The sequence below is a fragment of the Symphalangus syndactylus genome, chromosome 6 (assembly GCF_028878055.3).
Source record: "Symphalangus syndactylus isolate Jambi chromosome 6, NHGRI_mSymSyn1-v2.1_pri, whole genome shotgun sequence".
In the NCBI taxonomy this organism is placed as follows: domain Eukaryota; kingdom Metazoa; phylum Chordata; class Mammalia; order Primates; family Hylobatidae; genus Symphalangus; species Symphalangus syndactylus.
This window is the reverse complement of record NC_072428.2, coordinates 127,998,934-128,014,092: the sequence shown is the minus strand read 5'-3', so window position 1 is coordinate 128,014,092 and position 15,159 is coordinate 127,998,934. Positions and strand designations below refer to the sequence as shown.

Sequence of the window (15,159 nt, the reverse complement as noted above, 5' to 3'; positions counted from 1 at the left end):
TGATGGTTTTATAAGTGTTTGGAAGTTCTTCCTTCTCTTTTCTGTCCCTCTCACCTGCTGCCATGTGAGACCTGCCTGCTTCCCTTTCCGCCATAATTGTAAGTTTCCTGAGGCCTGCCAACCATGAAGAACTGTGAGTCAATTAAACTTCTTTCCTGGGCCGGGCGCGGTGGCTCACGCTTGTAATCCCAGCACTTTGGGAGGCTGAGGTGGGCGGATCACGAAGTCAGGAGATCGAGACCACGGTGAAACCCCGTCCCTACTAAAAATACAAAAAATTAGCCGGGCGTGGTGGCGGGCGCCTGTAGTCCCAGCTACTCGGAGAGGCTGAGGCAGGAGAATGGCGTGAACCCGGGAGGCGGAGCTTGCAGTGAGCCGAGATTGCGCCACTGCACTCCAGCCTGGGTGACAGAGCAAGACTCCGTCTCAAAAAAAAAAAAAAAAAAAAACTTCTTTCCTTTATAAATTACCCAGTCTCAGGTATTTCTTTACAGCAGTGTGAAAACAGACTAATACAAAAAGAAAGAGAGGGAGAGAGAGACAGAGAAGCAGAGAGAAAGAAAGAGCAAGCAAGCAGGCAAGCTTTTCCTGGCCATCTTAACTGAACTTATGCCATTTTTTCCTTGGTTTGAGCAAATGATGGTACAATATATAGGACTAATATCTTAGCTCTGTGCTTTTGAAATATACATTTTCTATCTCATTTCACCTAAGAATGTTCCTTTATAAAGACAAATATAGGGTTATCTAGATAATAATTTCCTAGGGCAATAAAATAGGCAGTTGGAAGAGTGTATGGGGAAAAAAAAACTATTTAAAAACTGGCTAATGAGACTTGTATAAACCTGTAAGATCTGCTTCTATCTGTGTATCTGTGTCATGTGTATGATGTTTCACTACCAAAATATATAATAGAGCTCCAATTAATTGACTTAAAAAAAAAGTAAGTGCTTAAATCAAATACTTTATCAAAAAAACAGAAACTTTAACTCAAATGTCTTTTCGTTCACATGACCTTAATAATCTTTAGTAAAAGATAATTTTATAATTATTGGTGAAATAAAATAGAAACGTCTTCAGGATTTAATGTAGACATTTGATCTGAATTAGGTAGGTCAGATGCTATCTTTGCTAGAGGTTTTAAGGTTATAAACTGCTTCTGGAATATTTTTGATGCTTGTTTGACTTGCCAGTCTTAGCACCTTTAGATTCTAGGCTCTAAAAAATAGCATGATAAGGCCTGGGGACATGTGGAGTTCTCTCTGGCCCAACTATGCCTCCTCGCTGTGGTGGGAAGGGTCATGTATTATCTGCAGCTCTCTCCATTTGTCCTGGGCTACACATCTGATACATAACTTAAATTGCTTACCTCCTAGGTTTTTCATTTAAAAATTATGAAGAGTTAACATTGTAATTAATATATGTAATTAAAACCACTAGATAGAAGAGAAAAATTCTATATGTAAAGTATATAAGGAAAGTAGGATGTGTTTTTGGTAAAAGGTCAGAGAAATGTAGTGTTTTTTTTTTAAGGGAAAGTGATTTTTCCTAGCTTGGAGGTTTTTAAGTTGTTTTAAATGGAAGGAAAAATGATAGATAAAATGAAATGGATATAGAAAATTGGGAAAGTAAATTTTTGTCCTAAGATAAAATGATAAGATAAAACTGAAGATTTAAGTAAGATTGTAGTGAATTGATCTTATGAAAGGAATTTTTTGTGTGATCAAGTTGGCTACAATTTAAAGGGTATTATTTAGTTTTTCTGCAAATTAAACATTAATATCAAGAGCACACCATGCAGGGCCAGAGTCAGAAACCCTGTGTTGGAATAAAAGGGTTTTCTTAGAGCTCTGATCTGTTCTTTACTAGAAAATTCTAAATGGTCAGAGTGACTGAGATTGAATGGATTTGTTTATAAGGTTTTATTAAAAATTAACTTCAGTGTTAATATACTATGCAAAGGCAAAATTTGGTTTTCTCTTTTAAACAAGATTTTCATGTAATAATTAAGAGACAATAAAATATGTTTGCTTACTTTTTGAGTAAACTGCCAAAAAAAAAAAAAAAAAAGAGGAAAGAAAAGAGACAGATTCAGTTGGCTGCAGGCTGTTTTTATTAGGTCTTATTGTTTGGGAAACTGAATCTCCTCTCTATCAAAGAGTAAGGATTTTTTTTTTTTCTTTTTGGAAATATTTGAGTTATCACTCTTGGCTAAATGAATAACCTGTGATCCTATTTTGTGATCTCAAGTGTTTTAAACTTTTGATATTTGACAAACTTTCCAAAATCAAAATTTCAGGTTTGAAATTTAGTCCTTTTGACCTTATTAACTTTTTTAGATATTAGGTCCCCTGAAGTCCAAAAGAGATTTTGGACTTATTTGCCTTACTTGGTGTGTTAAAATCATAAAGGAAGCATTGTCAAATATCAAATTAACTTTGAGTTAAATAAATATTAGTATGTGTTCCAAAATCATATGAGATTCCTGTAATCCTGATATGTCTTAGTATATATTTTATTATCAGTAATAATTATGATTCTGATGTAAATTGCATGTCACAGAAATAAGCAAATTTTCTTGTCAGTTGTATCTTTAACCATGACTGTTGGTTTTTTTTTTTTTTTAGATAGGAGTCTCACTCTGTCACCCAGGCTGAAGTGCAGTGGCATGGTCTCGGCTCGCTGAGCAACCTCTGCTTCCCAGGCTCAAGTGATCCATCCACCTCAGCACCCCCGTAGTTGGGACTACAGGCTCATGCCACCACACCCAGCTAATTTACTTTACTTTTTGTACAGATAGGGTCTCCCTGTGTTGTCCAGGCTGGTCTTGAGCTCCTGGACTCAAGTGATCCACCTGCTCAGCCTCCTAAAATGCTGCGATTACAGGTATGAGCCACTGCACCTGGCCTGTCCTAAGACTTCTATCATCCATGCACAGTTCTTGTTTTACTTTGATTCTTCTCAGAAAGTAGTTTATGATCAGCTACAGTTCAAAAGTTACTTCTTCTTTAGGGAAGTTCATGGAAAGGACTCTGATGGGTGCTCTTGAATACAGGTTTCTAAGTTTGGAGGCTGTGTCATTGGACGAGAGAGAAAATTGCCAGATCTTTCATTGAAGAGCTGACATGTTCATGAGGATTGCTGGCCCAATCTTGGACGGAACAAAGGTTAATTACATGGGACCGAACTAATATATAACTGAAATAATTTTTTATACCTTTTTTGTTTGAAACATTGCTGATACTTTTTTGTTTTGTTTTTCAGAGTTAAGAAAACTTTTTTTCTTTTCCTTTTTTGGGGGATGGGTTCTTGCTCTGTTGCCCAGGCTGGAGTGCAGTGGCATGATCTCAGCTCACAGAAACCTTGACTGCACAGGTTCAAGCAATCCTCCTACCTCAGCCTCTTGAGTAGCTGGGACTACAGGTGTGCACCACCACACTAAGATAATTTTTTGTATTATTATTTGTAGAGATGAGGTCTCACTATGTTTCCCTGGCTGGTCTTGAACTCCTAGGCTCAAGCTACTCTCCCACCTTAACCTCCCAAAGTACTAGGATTACAGGCATGAACGACTGTGCCCAGCTGAAAACTTTTTTTGAGTTATTTATAGCTTTTAACAATTGAGTATACTCTTGTGAGTAAAATTTCTCTGTACCTGATTTCTCCAGGATTTGGAAACTATTTGAGTATTTTTAATTTATGGCAACACAGTTATTGGGCATAGGTTCAATAAGAATCTGTTTTTGTTTTTGTTTAGTAACAGGTCACAAGTGGAGACACTGGGTATTTTACCAAGGCTTTGACTAGAATGGCATATTTTCAGATATGAGAAGACTGCTTTGAGGAATTGAGATTGACTTTATAGAGCTCATAGCCCATCGGAAAAACTGGCATGGTGGTGTGTGCCTGTAGTCCCACCTACTTGGGAGGCTGAAATGGGAGGATTGCTTGAGCCGGGGAGGTTGAGGCTGCAGTGAGCCATGATCCTGCCACTGCACTCCAGTCTCGGTGACACAGTGACAGCCTGTCACAACAACAACAACAACAACAAACTCCACAGACCAAAGTACAGATACAGTTGATCTTTATTTATGGATTCTGTATTTGAGACTTTGTCTACTTGCTAATATTTATTTGTAACCCTAAAATACTCATGGTATTCTTATGATCCATATTTTGGACCTGCATAGAACAGTGAGAAATTTGAATCTCCTGGTGTGCCCCACTGCACCCAAAATTTGAGTTATCCCAGTGAGGTCAAACAAGACCAAGTTCTGCCTTCTTGTTCTGGCTGTAATACGGTAAAACAGGTGTCATTTTTGTGGTCAATTTAGTGCTAAACATAGCATTAAATTCATTTTTGTGGTGCTTTGTTGGTGATTTCGCTGTTTAAAATGGCCCCAAGCAGCCGGGCGCGGTGGCTCACGCCTGTAATCCCAGCACTTTGAGAGGCTGAGGCGGGCAGATCACGAGGTTAGGAGATGGAGACCATCCTGGCTAACACAGTGAAACCCCGTCTCTACTAAAAATACAAAAAAATCAGCCGGGTATGGTGGTGGGTGCCTGTAGTCCCAGCTACTCAGGAGGCTGAGGCAGGAGAATGGTGTGAACCCGGGAGGCGGAGCTTGCAGTGAGCTGAGATTGTGCCACTGCATTGCAGCCTGGGTGACAGAGTGAGACTCTATCTCAAAAAAAAAAAAAAAAAAAAAAAAAAAGAAATGGCCCCAAGCATAAGGGTAAAGTGCTGTCTAATGTTCCTAAGTGCAAGAAGGCTGTGATGTGTTTTTTATGTAAAATACACATGGATAAGTTTTGTTCAGTCATGAATTACAGTGCCGTTGGCCATGAGTTCAATGTTAATGAATCACCAATATTTATTTAACAAGGTGTCTTTAAACAGAAACACACATAAAACCAGGTTGCTTCTATTTTGTTTCTGCATATTTATCAGTTGATACACGTTAAACATAGATTGATACATTTGTTTCTTTATATGTACTGATTGCTTGATGAAATTGTCGTGAGCAGAGTCTCCCAGGAACCTAACCCCTATTTTCCCTATGAGCAATGGTTCTGTGATGATTTTATAGAACAGAGCTACTGCAAATAATGAGAATAGGCTGTACATGCAACAGCATGGACCCATCTCACAGACGCGTGAGTCAGACAAGGAGTATATGCAGTAAAATTCTATTTGCATCATGCTCAAGACCAGGCAAATCTGATCTATGGAAGCCAGAAAGGCAATGACCTCTGGAGGAGCACTGACTAGCAGACAGCATGAGGGCACTCTTTGGGTTGATGGAAATGTTCTCTCTCTCCACCTGAGGGTTGCAAATTAATCTGGAACGTGAGATGTGGTTTTATTTTACCACTGCTGGGGCCAGGAGTGGCGGCTCACACCTGTAATCCAGTACTTTGGGAGTCTGAGGCTGGAGGTTCGCTTGAGCCCAGGAGCTCGAAACCAGCCTGGGCAACATAATGAGATTCTGTCTCCACTAAAAATACAAAAAATTAGCCAGCCATGGTGGTTTTATTTTACGACTGCCCAGCTCTTGCAATCTTTCCCTTTGGGTTTGCTAGTTGCATTGTTCCTCTATAGCCACTTGGTGGCACTGTTGGAGAAGTGACCAAAACGGCTGAAATTGAAGTTCCCGTCCTTTCTAGTTCAACTAAAGGGCTGTGTCCTCCGTCCTCCTTTAAGGAACCTCTTGTCTCCACCAACCTCTCTTGTGACACGATGCCAACAATGTTAGCCAGGCCTGGTGGCATACGCCTGTAATCCCAGCTACTCAGGAGGCTGAGGCAGGAGAATTGCTTGAATCCAGTAGGTGGAGGTTGCAGTGAGCTGAAATGGCACCACTGCACTCCAGCCTGGACAACACAGCCAGACTCTGTCTCAAAAAAAAAAAAAAAAATTCAACACCCTGAGCCTGATCTTCTATCACTGGGAGAAGGTCACATACCAGGAAATTCAGACGTGCAAAGCATATGATCCCCGTGTCATACAATTGATGTTTCTAGAAGTAAAACCTGTTTATCAACATGAAAAATGCTTCATCCTTTTCCAGTCAGCTGCTAACAAGAATGCATTAAATCCACACTGGAGGACGGGGGATTTTCAAGATATCTTATTAAGTGATAAGAGCAAACTGCAGAGAAATGTGCATAATAAAACAATGACCGAACTTCTCTCTGTCTCTGTGTATTTGTATATGATTATATGAGCATAAAGGAAGTATGGAACAATATGTACGAGGCTGTTACCACTGTGTTCTTGGGATAGGATGGCCATGAGCAGATAAACAATGGAAAAAAAAAACCTTCACTGCAAAATGACTCATGTGAACAGCAACATGTATAACATTTTAATCTTATTTATTTAATTACAGGTTAGATGTATATCTCTGTATGGCTATGTGGGTGCATACATAGACACACAGACATATATACTTATGTATAAATTAATTTTTTCCTATATATTTTCTGCCTTTTACATTATGCCTAGACCTTGGTCACACCAAAATTATACAAGTATTTTATCTCTGGTTTCTCTGGATGGCTTTGTTTTATTTTACGCTAATATCCTTAGTCCATCTGAAGCTTTTTTTCATATAAGTTGTAAGGTAGGGGTTTAATATAATAAAGTTTTATTTTCAAATTTTCTACAATCTTTAAAGAAGCTGTAGTGTATTAGCAGCCTCCACACAGTGGCAAGTTAGTACAAGTATAAATTCAGCATGTAATTGTGAAGCCGAGGGGTGGCCCTGGGACGGTGGAGTTCAAGATCTCCTGAGGTCAGCAGAGGTGGAGAAGGAACAACGTATGTGATTCTGGCTGCTCGTACCTGTAGCTGTTCCTGTTGTCCTGGGGACTTTGGCCATTTCTGAATTTGCCAAGATGGGAAGAGGTCTGTTTCCAAGGGTAACCTGCTTTCTAGGTTTTCAGAGTCCCCCCCTGCTCCCCCCTTTCAGAAACCGAGAGGCAGAGAGACGTGTTTCCTTGGCTTCAGGCAGAATGGTTCCATCCAGCACCCCCATCAGGGGCTATTCTCTATCAATAAGCAATCTGCAGCCAACTGAAGTCAAGGCACCTGTGCCATCCCTTTTCAGCTCATTTTCTACCCCAGGTGGACTTCTCAGCGGTGGGGAGCAGCTCTCCTTCTCCCCTCCTCTGTCTGACTCTTTATCCCAGTACTCAAGAGTTCTCATTACCAATTTATTTCACATTCCTGAGGCTTATCCTGATTTCCTGGATTCCCTAGGAAGGTATTAGATTCTTGCAGACATCTTCTCTCCTGTTTGTTCTATATACACTAAAGAGGCCAGGTGCAATGGCTCATGCCTGTAATCCCAGCACTTTGGGAAGCTGAGGTGGGAGGACAGCTTGAGCCCAGGAGTTCGAGACCAGCCTGGGCAATGAAGCAGAAAACCCGTCTCTATACAAAATAAAAAATTAGCTGGACATGGTGGCATACACCTGTAGTCCCAGCTACTCAGGAGGCTGAGGTGGGAGGTTCACTTGAGCCTGGGAGGTTGAGGCTGCAGTGAGCCATGATCACACCACTGCACACCAGCCTGGGTTGTAGAGCGAGACCTTGTCTCCAAATAAATAAATAAATAAGAAATAGACATTGAAAGAAAATCCTCAAAGCTGGGAAATTTCTATTATACTGAATACTGTTAGAACAGGAAGAATTAAACAAAGGAAGTCCAGAGGGTAGTAAAAGTTTGCTCCCATTCCAAACTGGAATAGAATGATAGAACATGTTAAAATAAAAAGAAAAATCTCAACAGATGGTAGAAAGTCAAGAGCATGAAGGAGTAAAATAAATACATCTTCAGAATTTATTAAAACAATGTCAGGCCGGGTGCAGTGGCTCACGCCTGTAATCCCAGCACTTTGGGAGGCCGAGGGGGGTGGATCAGGAGGTCAGGAGATCGAGACCACGGTGAAACCCCGTCTCTACTAAAAATAGAAAAAATTAGCCAGGCGCGGTGGCGGGCGCCTGTAGTCCCAGCTACTTGGGAGGCTGAGGCAGGAGAATGGCGTGAACCCGGGAGGCGGAGCTTGCAGTGAGCCGCGATCATGCCACTGCGCTCCAGCCTGGGCGACAGAGCGAGACTTCGTCTCAAAACAAAACAAAAAAAACAATGTCAGAGATGAAATGGGCAGGATTCCATAGTTTGTGGTATTATTAAAAAAAAAAAAAACTGCCCGAGAGGAATGAGATGATCTGAGAAATGCAACTCTGACTGAGTAATCCCAAATGGTTTCAGTAACGACGGCAAGGGGGCTGTACTTGGAGAACTCAGTGTGTTGGTTGGGGAAGGGCTGAGATTAGCTCTTGAATGGACAGGTACAAAGGAAAGAGAGGAGGCAGAGAACATTAGAGGGTGACATACACCTTGGAGAGTCATTGCTGTTGTTTAGAGCCTCCCAGGCTGTTGTACTTTGTGATGGCAGCCTTGGGAAACCAATAGAGTATGTCTTCCTCTCCCCTTCACATAATCCTCACCATTCGGTGAGGGAGACCTTGATAAGCCAACTGCTGTCTACCCCACACACATTCTTTGGCCAACAATTTCACTTGAGAAGCCCAAGTCTTCACAGCTTGTGTCATGTGCAGGTGTCAGGATGTGGCACCATGGATGCCTTTGCACAGCCTTTTCACGTTGGCTTAGTCAGACTTTCTCAGGCTGGAGTGCAGTGGGGTAATTATAGCTTGCTGCAACTTTGACCTCCTCGGCTCAAACCATCCTCCTGCCTCAGCCTCCCAAATAACCAGGACTACAAGCGTGTGCCACCACATCCAGCTAAGTTTTAAAACTTTTTGTAGAGATAGCTTGCTATAGTGTCCAGGCTGGTCTCAAACTCCTGACATCAAAGAGTCCTCCCAACTCGGCCTCCCAAAGTGCTGGGATTACAGGAATGAGACACCGTGCCCGGCCCCATTTCTTTTTTTAACAGAGTTTTAAACCTGGAAAAATGTATACACAATGGTGTCTAGAATTTAGCAGGTACTTAACAGTTTTCCCTGTGGATAAACTGAAAAAGTACAAGACACAAAAAAGGAAAATTCAATAGATTAATTTTTATTGAGTAGTCAAATAAAAAGCATGCTGATGAGTGGGGCCATGAGAACTTGGAAGGTGGATTCTATTTTCATGATGTGAGGGATCTGTCAAGTGCCCAATTCTAGATACGATTTATCTTAATAATTGAGATGAAGGTATAGAAAGCACATAGAACAAATTTGTAAATAGACTGACACATGGAAACATAGCAAATAATATCAGAAAAAAATCAGAGAAATGTCTTGTTGGCTAATGTATCTGATTTTCATTTTGGGAAAGTATGACTTCCAGTCATGCAAGTGCCATGAATCTATTAATAACAGACAGCAGAACAAGGATGCCAGCGAGCAGCTGGAAGGAGAGTCAACTACATTGCTAAGTTCTAAGAAGGAGATGAAAAGGGAAAGAATTTCATTTTCAAAATGCAAAACAGGAAGACAGGCTGGTAAGAAGTTGTGTGTACATTTAACAGAGAAGTATACGCGAAACAAAGGAGGCTGGAGAAACCCACCACGAGGGATTGTGATGCTATTATTAGAGTACAGGTAAGTTTAACCAAACCATTTAGGGTGCCAATGATCATAATACATATTTCACAAAGGAAAAACCTAGTGGCTTAAAACAGCATACATTTATTACCTGACAGGTCAGGAAGTTGAGTGTGGCTTAGCTGGGTCCTCTGGCTTAGGGGATCTCACAAGGCTGCAGTCAAAGTCTTGACTGGGTCTGTGGACATATGAAGGCTCGCCTGGGGAAGGATCCACTTCTGTGTTCACTTACATGGTTATTAGCAAAATTCAGTTGCTCATGGGCTGTTGGTCTGAGGGCCTCAGATCCTCACTGGCTGTTGGCTGGCCACATCCTTGCTACATTGGCCTATTCACATTGCAGTTCATGGCACGGCAGCTGGCTTCTCTTAAAGCAGGCAAGCAAGAGAGGAAGAGGAAACAAGCAAGTCAGGAGCCATGATCTTTTTGACATCTTTTCGCTTTTGGCATATTCTTTCTGTTAGAAGAAAGTCCTCAGGTCTAGCCCAGACTCAAGAGGAGGGAATTACACAAGAGCGTGAGCACCAGGAAGTGGGATCACTAGATGCCATCTTGGAAACTGGCTACTACGTGGGGTATAAGCAGGATTAGACTTTGTCAAAAGCAGAAATGCTTCACAGATAAATGTTTGTATTCCTACATTAAGGAAGATGTACAGATGGTTCCTGACTTATGACTTATGATTTCCTGACTTTATGATGGTGTGAAAGAGATATGCATTCAGTAGAAGCTGTACTTTGAGTTTTGAATTTTGATCTTTTCCCAGGCTAGCAATACGCGATATTGTATTCTCTCCAGGTGCAAGGGAGCCATAGCTCCCAGTCAGCCACACAATCATGACAGTAAACAACCAGTACTGTGTTGCCAGATGATTTGGTCCAACTGTAGGCTCATATAGGTGTTCTGAGCACATCTAGGGTAGGCTAGGCTAAGCTCTAATGTTTGATAGGTTAGGTATATTAGATGCATTTTTGACTTATGATATTTTCAATTTATGATGGGTTTATGTGGATGTAATCCCATTGTACATGGAGTGCCAGATTAAAAAAATAAGAAAGGCCTTTAAACATGGAAAGAGCGATCTATGGAAAGAATGTGGTGAAGTGGATACCAGGCTGGAAAAGAAAAACCAAGAACCTAAGAGAAAAATGAGAAAACTATTATATAAGGAAGGTGTGTGCCCATAAACTAGAGCTTCTATTTAAGCATTAAAATAATCTCAAAAGCTGGGCGTGGTGGCTCATGCCTTAAATCTCAGCACTCTGAGAGACTCAGGAGAGAGGATTGCTTGAGCCCAGAAGTTTGAGGCCAGCCTGGGCAACAAAGTGAGATCTTGCCTCTACAAAAAATTTAAAAATTAGCCGAGTGTGGTGGTGCACATCTGTGGTCCAAGCTACACGGGAGGCTGAGGCAGGAGAACTGCTTGAGCTCAAGAGGTGGAGGCTGCAGTGAACTGAGATCGTGCCACTGCACTCTAGCCTGGGTGACTGAGTGAGACTCTGACTCAAAAAAAAAAAAAAAAATCTCAAAAGTCCCCCAGAAGATAGGACCAGACAAATGGAATAGTTAATATGATAAACTGCTGCTTTAAAGACAACATAGAGTTCAAAGACATTTGTCCCCACCCGCCAAAAAATACTTGCCAAGGAGACAACACAATAGCTAATACCTGAATGTGCCATTGTAAGAAACTTCTAGAGCTAACTGGCAAAGACCTACTTTTATATTTAAGATAGGTAAACTATATTTTTAAGGGCTTCTTTTTTTTTTTTGGAATTAAAAAGGAGGAAGAAGAATCACAGTGTTGGGGGAATTCCTTTAGAACAGGCTATTCTAGGAGGCAGGCCTGGTGCTCTGCTCCTGGCTCACCTTTCCGGCCTTTCTCACCCCTCCCTGCCAAGCACCGCTGCTGCAGCCACACTGGCCCCTCCCAGCAGTCACGGGAACACCAGCTTCTCCCGAAATCTCATTTCCTTTAGGAAGAACTTCCCTGATCAACACGTAAAATAGCATCGATCTTGACGCATCCTGTTTTCCTGCGTTTATTTTTCTTTATAGCAATTTCCACTTTCTGAATTTAAATGTTTATTTCTTTGTTTATTGCCTGACTCCTCTGAGATAAAAGCTCTATGAATTCAAGGACTGGGCTCACTTCTGTAGGACCTGGAAAAGCATGCCATTGACTCTTATCAAGCAGATGAAAGAAAAAAATACAATAAGTGAAGTCCATAAAAAATACAAGAACCCAACAGAAAATGGGCGAAAAAGGTGAAGAACAATGACAATTTGCTAGGGCTGCACTAATATAAATGCATGTGCATGAGGAATGTTTGTATTTTTGTATAATATGTAATCCATTAAAAAAATTCCGAGAGATTCAAATGAACTAAAGTACTTGAAAATGTTTAAGTCCCCCGCGCAACAACTCTCGCGCCCCCTGTCGGCGCGCTGGCTAATTTCTGAGGATTCTCTGCAAGAGGCCTGAGCTCACCCTCCCTCTTTTACAAAATGTATTCTTGTCGCTATTTCATTGGCTGTACCTTTCAGACGTCCCTTTCACATTAGTCAAGCCTCCAGTCCATCACTTCCGGACCCAAGTCTTCTATTGGTCCGCTGTAGGCGACAGCCGTCAGCGAGCCGCGCTCAGACAGGAGGAGTTCCTCGGTGACGTCACAGATTCTCGCCGGCTACATTCCAAGGCGTGGGCGGAGACTTCCCGAGGCCTCTGCCTTTGGGGGCGGGACAAGACCGAGAGTGAGACTCCTGATTGGGTCTTCTGGGCAAGGCGGATATCCGATTGGTCAAGCCTTGGAGGGAGGTGGGGCCGCAGCTGGGTCCTGGAGCAGAGCCGAGGAGCCCTGGGGTGTCTCAAAGTTTGTGTCTGGAGCGGTAGTGGCAAGTGGACTTGCGGCTAAGAGATTTTCCTGGGATGAGAGCGGGTCCTCTGCCTTCATTTTGGATGCACATCCCGCTTTAGCCCCGGCAGCCTTTGGTCCGGCTCGTGCCCCTGGGGATTCTCGGATCTCCGAGGACACCGGACGGGAGCGCTTGGCCATCCTCTCTCCGGCAGAGGAGCAGACTTTTGCTTTCCAAGTGCAAAACTACACACACGCGCGCGCACACACGCACGCACACGCGGAGAGAGAGGAACCTCGCCGGTCCGAGGCAGCTCTGCGCGTCCCCTCCTGCGCTTAGCATCCTCGGCCCAGCGCGGCCCGCACCGCCATGGAGGTGCTGGAGAGCGGGGAGCAGGGCGTGCTGCAGTGGGACCGCAAGCTGAGCGAGCTGTCAGAGCCCGGGGACGGCGAGGCCCTCATGTACCACACGGTGAGGACCCGGCGGGCGGGGCAGGAGGGCTTTCAAAGCGGGGAAGTGTTGTCACGCGAGGAGCAGCTGGAGTCCTGGGACCCGGGAAGGCAGAGTTTGGGGCAGGGCATGGTCAGAATCAAGAGGTCCTGGGCGAGGTGTACTTTAATGTCTGAGCAGATGAAGGCGGGCAGCTGGCCCCTTTGCATTTCTCATGAGAGTAATGCCGCTTTGTATTCCTGTAACAATTCATGCTTTTTTTCCCTGAGGCTTTTTCCATCTGTAATATCATTTGCTGTTGTTAACAGTACTGTAATGCGGGAGAGGGAGTGTGTATTTTGAGAATAGCATGTCTCCGCCTAGTTTGCTATTGATTTTTTTTTTGAGGTTTTCAAAAACTGGACAAGATTAAGTAGAATTTCCTTTTCATCCGTCTCGTATTCTGTCTTCCTCTCTCCCTCCCTTCCTCTTCCTTCATATTTATATTTTAAAAAGTACACGTGTGTGTGTGTGTGTGTGTGTGTGTGTGTGTGTGTGTGTGTTGAAAGGGGTCCTCTACGTTAAGGAGAAAGGCGGCTTTATTTGCCTTCTTAAACTGTACGACCAAGAAGTCTCCTTCCTCCCTCTTCAGAGGAAAAACCAGCAGAGGCGTATGGAAAATCTGAGACAGTTGCATATTTAAGAAAGGCTCTGGGGAAGGTGGGACAGCTCACCAGTTGCTTGTTCAGTCTTATACTAATGCCTCAGAGATCTCTTTGGGGATTCAACTGTCCCAGAGTACGCACATTTCTTTTAAAGTTTTTAATGTCAACTTTTTGGTATTAAGTTTGCAAAATGAAATTTTGTTTTCAATAGCCAGCACTGATCATAGGACTTTATGCAAGATCTCTTTGTTTGATTCTTATCCATGCAGATGTTTGTAATGGGGGTGGGGCTGGGGTGAGGGGGGACACTAATGAGAAAACCACTGGAGGCTTGGCTGCTTCCCCTTCAGGCTTTTTTAATGGGGTCAGTACCAAGATATTTGAAACTTTTGCAAAATGGCCTGCAGGCTCCACCTCTTTGGCCTTTGCCTCTGGCTGACGTTATTTTGGGACAAGGAATGAGGGCCTCCCTGCTGATTCCCACCGAAGTATTTGTGGTGGCTGAGAGTGGCTTGTTTAAAAAAAACGCAGAGTGCAGGGCTGAGAGGGAGTGGTAGTTCATGCTGGGGCAAAAGCCAGATGTTCAGTGTGATCTTCTGGGCTTTGCTTGCTGAGCCTGTCCTGGGGACACCGTGTGGGCAGCACGGGGGTTGGGGTCCCAGATGTGCTTCCTGTCGTCAGTAAAGAACTTGGAGTATGTTGGTCCTCAAATATCTTTTGATGATTGGGTGCTCCAGGAGTTTCTACTGACAGGCTACGTTTTACCCATATGCAGAGGGGCAGCCCTTCTCTTTTGTTCTTGAAGTATTCTTTGGCCGTAACAGTGTCTCATCCAGCAGCTGCAATGCCACAGCTAGGGGATTGTCTTTCAGCTGGGATGAATGTCTTTCAGGTGGGATGAATTACGCACAGGCATCTATCTACCTTGCTGTTCCTTGGCCCTGTGGCTTGCATTTGTGAGTTCACAGGGAAGGGTGCGAGATGCTACCTGTGACTGTGGCATTCACTCAGGGAAGAACTGCTTGGACTGGCTCTAACTAACACCTTATGCACAGTTTCAGGGAGTAGAGGCCTTACATTTGCTTTGATATTAACAGCCCAGTTTTTCTGTCATTGTGATAAAATAGGAATGTGTGATTATTTTTCTTTTAATTCTATTTTTAAAAAATGCTTATTATGTCCTCTACTTAAGTACATGTCTGTTGTGAACAGCACATTCCTATAAAATGCTGCTCATCATTGCTGCAAGTCAGTGCAACAAACTGTGCATATGAATTACTGTTGAAAGAGGTATTGGTTTAGCAGCACAGATGATTGGGTTATATTTCTCTCAAACTAAGGGACATTTGGGAGAGGTGGGGAGATAACTTTCCCATCTGTTTCCTGAACTCTGTTAGATATCCAGGGGCAGAGCTGTTTGTTACTCTAGCTGAATCTTTATGTAGAAAAAGGATGGCCTGAGATTATTCATTGAGTCAGAGAGATATTCGTTCTTTCGATTAATATTTGTGGAATATATAAAGCACTTGGAAACATGAGTGAACAAAAGCAGACAAAAATCCCTGACCTCGAGAAGCTCATATT

General features: G+C 42.9%; 2 protein-coding genes across 2 annotated transcripts in view; one reads left to right on the top strand and one right to left on the bottom strand.

The window, feature by feature from the left end:
- The window catches only part of AKR1D1 (aldo-keto reductase family 1 member D1), a 117,735-nt gene extending 105,355 nt beyond the window's left edge, over positions 1 to 12,380 (bottom strand). The window contains exons 1-2 of the mRNA XM_055284150.2: positions 12,166 to 12,380; positions 9,717 to 9,992 (exon numbers count right to left, since the gene is read on the bottom strand). The gene's annotated coding sequence lies outside the window, so the exon portion shown is untranslated. The remainder of the gene's footprint in view (positions 1 to 9,716; positions 9,993 to 12,165) is intronic.
- Positions 12,381 to 12,438: 58 nt separating this feature from the next.
- The window catches only part of CREB3L2 (cAMP responsive element binding protein 3 like 2), a 128,272-nt gene continuing 125,551 nt past the window's right edge, over positions 12,439 to 15,159 (top strand). The window contains exon 1 of the mRNA XM_055284149.2: positions 12,439 to 12,952. Within this exon, the coding sequence (XP_055140124.1) occupies positions 12,851 to 12,952 (102 nt within the window). The 5' untranslated portion in view covers positions 12,439 to 12,850. The remainder of the gene's footprint in view (positions 12,953 to 15,159) is intronic.